The sequence below is a fragment of the Gekko japonicus genome, unplaced genomic scaffold, assembly GCF_001447785.1.
Source record: "Gekko japonicus isolate JY-2015 unplaced genomic scaffold, Gekko_japonicus_V1.1 scaffold2858, whole genome shotgun sequence".
Lineage (NCBI taxonomy): Eukaryota > Metazoa > Chordata > Lepidosauria > Squamata > Gekkonidae > Gekko > Gekko japonicus.
In genome coordinates this window covers 159,455-167,665 of record NW_015174921.1, presented here as the reverse complement: position 1 = coordinate 167,665, position 8,211 = coordinate 159,455, and the positions used below count along the sequence as shown (strand labels likewise).

General features: G+C 45.9%; 1 protein-coding gene across 1 annotated transcript in view; it reads left to right on the top strand.

The window, feature by feature from the left end:
- The window catches only part of DOT1L (DOT1-like histone H3K79 methyltransferase), a 124,097-nt gene that overhangs the window by 37,387 nt on the left and 78,499 nt on the right, over positions 1-8,211 (top strand). Inside the window, exons 5-6 of the mRNA XM_015425067.1 lie at positions 2,351-2,414; positions 6,373-6,601. Of these exons, the coding sequence (XP_015280553.1) occupies positions 2,351-2,414; positions 6,373-6,601 (293 nt within the window). The remainder of the gene's footprint in view (positions 1-2,350; positions 2,415-6,372; positions 6,602-8,211) is intronic.

Here is an 8,211-nt window from a genome sequence, read left to right as displayed (position 1 = left end):
CAGGCACAGTTCAGTGTCTGAGAAAGCGTGTGCAAGCTGAGCAGGGGGAGGGGGGATCCCCTTCTATCTTCTGCATGGGGACCCCAGGTGATTTGTTAGTATAAACTGTGCAGATCAAGTAACTGTACATAAGGGCATGGTTTTAGTCCCTGTGTCTGGGTTAATTTCTCCTCTGCTTCTCCCCGCCCCCTCCACTCCCAGGCTTTTATTTTCAGGAAGGAACTATTCATAGAAGCCCTTGACTTCATTAGAAGCTTATCAGGTTCCTCAGAAGAGAGCAGGACTAGCTGCGGTAATACATGCCCTGCTGATATCGAGATTGGACGGCTGTATCACACTGCAGAAGTCTGCTTTTGAAAAATGTTTAGTGGCTGCAGTTTCTTCCAGATGCAGCAGCTGGCTTGGGCCTTGGGATAAATTTGTTGCTGTTGTTGTTGTTCAGTCGCACAGTCGAGTCTGACTCTTCGCAACCCCATGGACCACATCGCGCCAGGCCCTCATGTCCACCGTCCTCCAGAGTTTGCTCAACTTCATGTTCGTTGCATCGATAACACTGTTTAACCATCTCATCCATTGCCGTCCCCTTCTTCTTTGACCTTCAGTCTTTCCCAGCATCAGGGTCTTCTCCAGTGAGTGCTCCCTTCTCATTTGGGAGCCAAAGTATTTGAGCTTCAGCTTCAGTATCTGGCCTTCCGGGGAACAGTCAGGGTGGATTTCTTTTAGGATTGAGGAATACAGGGCTTTAAATGGGTTCCTCTGCCCAGTTCTGGCAGAGGAACCAATTTTGACCCTTACGTTGAGTCCAGGAGTTCATCAGAGACCACCTTCATTCCATACAAGCCTCCTGGAGCTTTCTTGGGGGCTTCTTTGCCTACCCTTCTGGAATCTGAAGTGTGGTGGGGTTGTGGGTGTGTGTCAGGGCCTTCTTTGGGATGGTACCAAAAGTATGAAATTTCACCTCCAGGAAGTTCCATTGTTAACTAGTCTCCATGAACATTTCTGGCTTCAACCTTGCTGCTCATAGAAGTTTGACTGTTGCTTATGATCTTCTTTCTGGCTGTGTTTTGTTGTTGTGTGTTTTATTTTGATGAAAGGAAGTTTATGAATATTTTAGTTCATTGCCAATACTGGGCAAGGTGCCAAAAAAGCATCACCGCTGTCACTAACCTTCTAAAACAGATCCTTCCCTCTCCAGTGTGCAGCTGCTGGGGAAGGTGAGCCATATCCTCGGGTGCATTCTCAGGTCAGATGAGATGACCTCTATGGCCACGGCGGTGTAGCAGCCGGAAGGCCCCACTTTGACTAGGGAGTCCCAGATTCAAATTCTACGTCCAACCACATAGTTTCCTGAGAGCGATTAGGCCAGTTGATATCTCAGAGTTGCTGTGAAGATGAAAGCGAGGTGGGGGGCCACCCTGTTCTATAATTCTGAATTTCCTGGAGGGAGGGCAGGATGAAGAAGCATAAGGTAAAGGTAAAGGTTCCCTTGCTCGAAAGCCAGTCGAATCCGACTCTAGGGTTGCGGTGCTCATCTCCGTTTCAAAGCCGAAGAGCCAGCGCTGTCCGAAGACGTTTCCGTGGTCATGTGGCCGGCACGACTAAACACCAAGGCGCATGGAACGCTGTTACCTTCCCACCGAAGTGGTGCCTATTGATCTACTTGCAATTTCTTGCTTTCGAACTGCTAGGTTGGCAGGAGCTGGAACTAGAGATGGGAGCTCACTCCATCATGCAGCACCCGGGTCTCGAACTGCTGAACTACTGACCTTCCACAGCCGGCAGTTCAGCGTCTTAACCACTTGAGCCACCGCAGCTAGGACAGCTGGCACTGGACATGAAATGAGCGCCTTGGAACCAGTATTCCCTCTAAGCTGAGTTAGTGTGAGCCAGCTCACAGCTTTTTAGCCTCCGGCCCACCCATTTTTGTCTTCGCTCGGGAAGGAGGGCCCCAGAGCAAACTGATTGATGCAGTATCCAAATCGCTCGCTCACAACTTTAATGCCAGTAGCTCACAAAGCAGAATTTTTGCTCACAGGACTCCACCGCTTAGAGGGAGCATTGCCTGGAACATGCCGCAGAATCCTCTGCCCCACACATGAGTTTTTAAATGCCATATGTAGGAGTTCTGCCTTGGACAAAGGGCTCCCTGAGTTGAAGTTCTGACACGGGGCACTGAGTGAGTGCAATTAAAGTTGGGGGTCAGCTTCTCAGGGCGTCAAGCCTCTGTATGTGGAGCTGTGTCTGTTTGAAAGAGGCAGGCTGGGCGGGAGCACACCTAGCAACCTGAAGGGAGTCTTAATTTGCATGGCTGATTAACTTTTCTCTCCTCTCTCCCCCCCTTTTTTTCCAGCTTCGAAAGCATGCAAAGGCTTTGTGACAAATACAATCGCGCCATTGATAGCATTCACCAGTTGGTACGTATTCCTGGCCGCCATGCCAGAACGCCTGGAATTCCTTCCGATGGCTGATCCCAGCCTCTTGCAAACCAAACAGTACTCACTGAGAATCTCGACTAACTTAGTAGGATGACTGCACGGGCCAGCACACTCGTATGGTTCTGTTGCGTTAACCTTGGTTAAAGTCTTGGAAATACAGTGAAGCTGCGTGGCACGGAGACTGGAGAGCCATCAGGGAAGTGGGGAGGCCATAAAAACGTAAGAAGAGGCATGCTGGATGAGATCAGTGGTCATCTGGTCCAGCCGCCAACCAGTTGCCCTGCATGGCCAGCCAACAGGAGCCTAGTTTGTTGGCACAGAGTTGACTCTTAAGCAGAAAACCATGGCCTTCCAGCCCTCTTCAATTCTTGATTCCTCATTCTGCATCGTGGGCAATCCTTGGCTATTTTTAAGGAACTGGATGTTCAGGCTAAACTACAATTAAATATACGTGCATTCGTTTTCAAACTGAACAGGGGAGGGGAGTGAAAATGCTCAATCTCTTGTCTGAAATTTATATTTATTATTATTTATATTTCTGTGTTGCATTTGTATCCCACCCTCCCCGCGAACAGGCTCAGAGCGGCTCACGTTGATCGATACAGTGTACCTAGTCCACATAAAACATTTTAAACATTTTAAAACAATCATACAATTAAACGATTAAAGTGCTCACAGTAATAGTCATTCCTTCGTTAAATGAAGGTGGCGTATTTTAAGACGTAACCCCAAAGTTCCCGACTCAGTGATCGTCCAGTCTCCCATGACGATGTGGCTCGATTAACCACAGATGTTAATAATAGTGGTAGTTGGTGGTAGTGGTGGGCGGCTCCTAATTGAAAGCCTGGTGGAAGAGCTCCGTCTTGCAGGCCCTGTGGAATCTGGCAAGGGGGGAGCCTTTGAGTAAGCCCGCACAAAACTTATTGGCCCTCTCTTGGTTGGCTCCTCAGATCAGGATAAGATAGAGAAATTGCTTTCAAATTCTGACCATATAGCGCTACATCAGATAGCGAAATTTTGTTTTTTGGTTGTAAAAGCTCATCAGCGTCCAGGCAGCCACTTGGGTTAGGACTGTTTGTTTTAATCTAATCGATCTTTTTATTCTTGTTATTTTATCTTTTTAAAGACTAAATTCTGTCCATTATTACACCGTATTTTTGGTTTTAGAGTTTAAAATGCTTGTACAATTTTATTTCTATTTAACCTTGTTTTATATTAATAGATTCACCATCTGGATACTTTTGACATTGTAATCTATTTATATGATAATTATTTGCAGGTTTGGTTTTATATTGCTGGCTATGCGCTGTAATAACAAATTAATTCATTCATTCATAGTGGTAGTTGGTGGTAGTGGTGGGCGGCTCCTAATTGAAAGCCTGGTGGAAGAGCTCCGTCTTGCAGGCCCTGTGGAATCTGGCAAGGGGGGGGAGCCTTTGAGTAAGGGGTACAGTCCCAGGAAACTTAATCCAAATCGAGTGGAAACTGGAGCTGTTTCGTTATTTAAAACCCACAGAAATGAATGGGAATAGTGAAAACTTGCTCATGTAAAAATGACAATATTGAAAATAGGCCAGATTGGGTTTGTTTAAAAAAAAAATGGTATGAAAAAACAACCCCCACCCCACCCCCCAAAAAGGTGCCACACATTTCCGTTGAGCATCAGGGTAGCTGAAACCCACATTTATATCCCTAGATCATTCTGTACTTTCAACCACCTAAAATATATAGGCTATTTTAAACCTCAGCCTTGGCAAGTATGCACATTTTAGAGTTGAGAGCCATTTTATTCAAATTAAAAAGCTTGCAGGTTGCAGTTCCTAAAGACCACTGAGGAACAGCAGCCTCCGGCCTCCTTCCCTCTTGAACGTTTTATATGTAACCTTTCCTTTTTCAAAAATAGCTGCAGGCTTTATTAAGTACAGACTGGAGGATTGGCTGAGGCTTACAAGCTGCTTAAAACACTGTCAAAGGGTGTTGTGGCAGAGATCCATGGATTTAAGGATTCCTGGAGTTCATTAATACAGTGCAGTAAAAAAAAAAATTGCTTGAAATTATCTTTGGCAGGAAAGAAGAGAATGACTCTTTCATTGGCTGATTTTAATTTTCAAGAGTTTTGTTGTTGTTGGGGGGTGGGTGGGAATAAGCTCCCGTGTTGGTTTTACAAGCTGTCATTCGTTGAATTGATCATCAGGTATTTCAGTGGACTGATGAGGAGGGCAATTTTAATTAGTGGGGGCTTTTGTTTTGAAGTTGTGGTGGTTTCGGAAAGTTAATAGGGGATGCAGAAAACGAAAGCCCAACGTTTAGCTTTTTGGCAGTGTAGTTGTGAGCGAGCCCCCACAGTTCAGAGGCTCGGCTGAGAGTCCTCTCTCTGAACTGCGGTTCGGCATGCCGTCTGAAACGACCGTGGGGGTGCATTCATGAGAATCAAGAACCAAAAGGGTGAGAAGAAAGCCTAATGAAGGGCCAGTATTAAAAACCTAGTTAAAACTTATAATACACGAAAATACAAGTATTTATTGGAAAGACAGTTAAAAACATACATAAGGGCCTAGTGGAAGCCTCGTAAAAAAGTATAGCCTAAACCCAAGGGCCAGTACACATGGCCTGATGCATTTCTGCCCTATTGGGACTTTCTTCAGAGGTCAAACAATATTGAGGTACACATAACTTAAATGCATATTGCAATAAGATAACCAATAAGTGAACATTGGACCAGGAAAAGGAAGGTTAAGCAGCAAAATCTAAAGACACATGACAAAGAGGTTTGTGAGGCCTCAAAAGGTGAAAGTCATGTGTCTGGTGCCAAATGCACAGTTGCTGATTTAGAACATCTTCCAATTTAGGTCCAAAAGACACCTGTGTGGCTATCAAAGTCAGAGCTAGAGTGTCCTCAAGCAAACAGCAGGCCCCAATAGGGCAGAAACGCGTCAGGCCATGTGTATTGGCCCTTGTGTTTAGGCTATACTTTTTTACGAGGCTTTCATTGGGCCCTTATGTATGTTTTTAACTGTCTTTCCAATAAATACTTGTATTTTTGTATATTGTAAGTTTTAACTAGGTTTTTAATATTGGCCCCTCATTAGACTTTCATCTCACCCTTTTGGTTCTTGATTCCAGTTTTTGGGTCAGGTTTGTTTTCCCCTCCCTGTGTCCTACATGCATTCATGAGAAACCATGGCATCAAGTGGGTTTACAGTCCTGGCTTTGTGCTGGTAACAGTTAGATGTGAGGCCTTGGTTGACAAAACTGTAGTTACACTGTGAGCCAGTTTGGTGTAGCGGTTAAGTGCGCGGACTCTCATCTGGGAGAACCGGGTTTGATTCCCCACTCCTCCACTTGCACCTGGCTGGGTGACCTTGGGCAAGCCGTAGTTCTGATAAGAGCTGTTCTTGAAAAAGAGCAGTTTCTGTCAAGAGCTCTCTCAGCCCCACCTACCTCACAAGGGTGTCTGTTGTGGGGAGGGGAAGGGAAAGGAGTTTGTAAGCCGCTCTGAGACACCTTTGGGTAGTGAAGGGCGGGGTATACATCCACTCTCTTCTCTTCTTCTCTCTTCTTCTTCTACACAGTGATTGTTTTTGGGAGGCACATAGAGACGGGAGTGCTGAGCAAACAGCAAATGAAAGCATTTCTAAGCCACCTGTTAGGAATTGCAGACTTTGGCTTGGCCCCCTGTCCGAACTGTCGCCTTCTTTGGAATCGGTCTCCAAAAATGGCCCTCAATGTTGGCATTAATGAGATGGCGTAGTAGAAAGATTTGGCCATATTGACAAATCTCAGCACACCGGTTTGGACAGCTGCTTCATGGCGTGGCTCAAACTCGAGCGTTGTTGGTCTTTGCGAATGAGGATAATTTTGTGCTTCCAAAGGGGTCTGTTGATATGGCGGAGATCAATCCGTGGGACTAAGGTTTCCTTTTCTCCCTTTGTTTCAGTGGAAAGGAACCACCCAGCCCATGAAACTGAACACCCGCCCCTCCAACGGACTTCTCCGCCACATCCTACAGCAAGTGTATAACCACTCGGTCACAGACCCAGAAAAACTCAACAACTATGAGCCCTTTTCTCCAGAAGTGTACGGAGAGACTTCCTTCGACTTGGTGGCCCAGATGATAGATGAGATAAAAATGACTGAAGACGATTTGTTTGTGGACTTGGGCAGTGGTAAGTGGCTGCCGTTCCGGCTTCCCACTCTCCCCTCCTGCGCACCGCCTTGCTCAGAAAACGCTCCTCTCTTTCCTTCCTTGTAAATTCCCTTTTTCACTCATATGCGCTGTTGGCTCGGAAAGTAACCAGTATACAAAGCTGCTGTCTCTGCTTTAGAAAATTTTTCAATTTGGTCGCTTTCCACGTCAGCATCGTTAGCCACGGTCCTGCTGCGGGAGGCAGAACATGGCATCTCGTGTGGGGGTCTTGTGGCTTTTTTCATGGCACCTGTGCTTTGGTTCAGAAAAGGCTGTATTTTTAGACTTTGCTGTAGAGGAGAGAAATGTATTGCCTGTGTGTTTCAGTTAAAAGTGGAACATAAAATAGGTGGGATTCATTGGTGTGTATGGGTGCTGTTACCATTGTTCCCTCTAAACTGAGTTAGTGTGAGCTAGCTCACAGTTTTTTAGCCTCCGGCTCACAGATTTTTGTCTTAGCTCAAGAAGGATGGCTCCAGAGCAAACTAATTCATGCAGTAGCCAAATCGCTCGCTCACAACTTTAATTCCAGTAGCTCACAAAGCAGAATCTTTGCTCTCAAGACTCCACAGCTTAGAGGGAACATTGGCTGTTACCCCTACCAGCTTTGATTTAAGAAGCTGAATCACTGCCTTCAGTTTCAGGGGGGGGCGGGGAATTAGTTAATTGCAGGTCTCGGGGAGAGGCGGGGTATTAGCGAAGATTGTTCTACCAATGTCTATGGGGATCTTTCCCTTTAAGAGAGCTCTCAATGACCAGGAAGTTGCTTAACCAAAACGGCTGTTTTTATTAAAAAGAAGAAAATCCTAATAAAAATGCACACATACAGAACTAAAACATACGTTAAACCATACCAACAAGTAATGGAAGTACAGAGGTGAGTGGGAAAATAGGAGGGTGTTGGGGAAATATTTGTTGCTGTTCAGTCGCACAGTCGAGTCCGACTCTTCGCGACCCGATGGACAAGATCACGCCAGGCCCTCCTGTCTTCCGCCGTCCTCCGAAGCCCACTCAATTTCATGTTCGTTGCATCCATAACACTGTCTAACCATCTCATCCTTTGCCGTCCCCGTCTTCTCTGACCTTCAGTCTTCCCCAGCGTCAGGGTCTTCTCCAGTGAGTGCTCCCTTCTCATTTGGTGGCCAGAGTATTTGAGCTTCAGCTTCATTATCTGGCTTTCCAGGGAACAGTCAGGGTTGATTTCTTTTAGGATTGACTGATTTGATCTTCTTGCAGTCCAAGGGACTCTCAAGAGTCTTTAAACTTTACCTAATTCAGGCGATCAGGAGTCCATGGAGCAGAGACTGGAAAAATGAAAATTACTTCAAATGAATTTGGGGGTGACCTGCCAGCAGGGGGGGGCAGACCCACAGAGACTGAGCTCTGAGTGCTATTTTTATACACCAAAACATGTCCAGAGGGCTTGCTAATGTGCTGGGTCCCTCAGAACAAAGCATTGATGAGATTAATCAGGGACAAAACAATGTGGGGTGGGGACTCTGTATAGAGCTCCCAGGAGTGGACAAAAAGGGACCGGAGATTCTCTTCTAGATGCAAAGTAAAATTTGGATTGGGTTCCTGATTACTTCT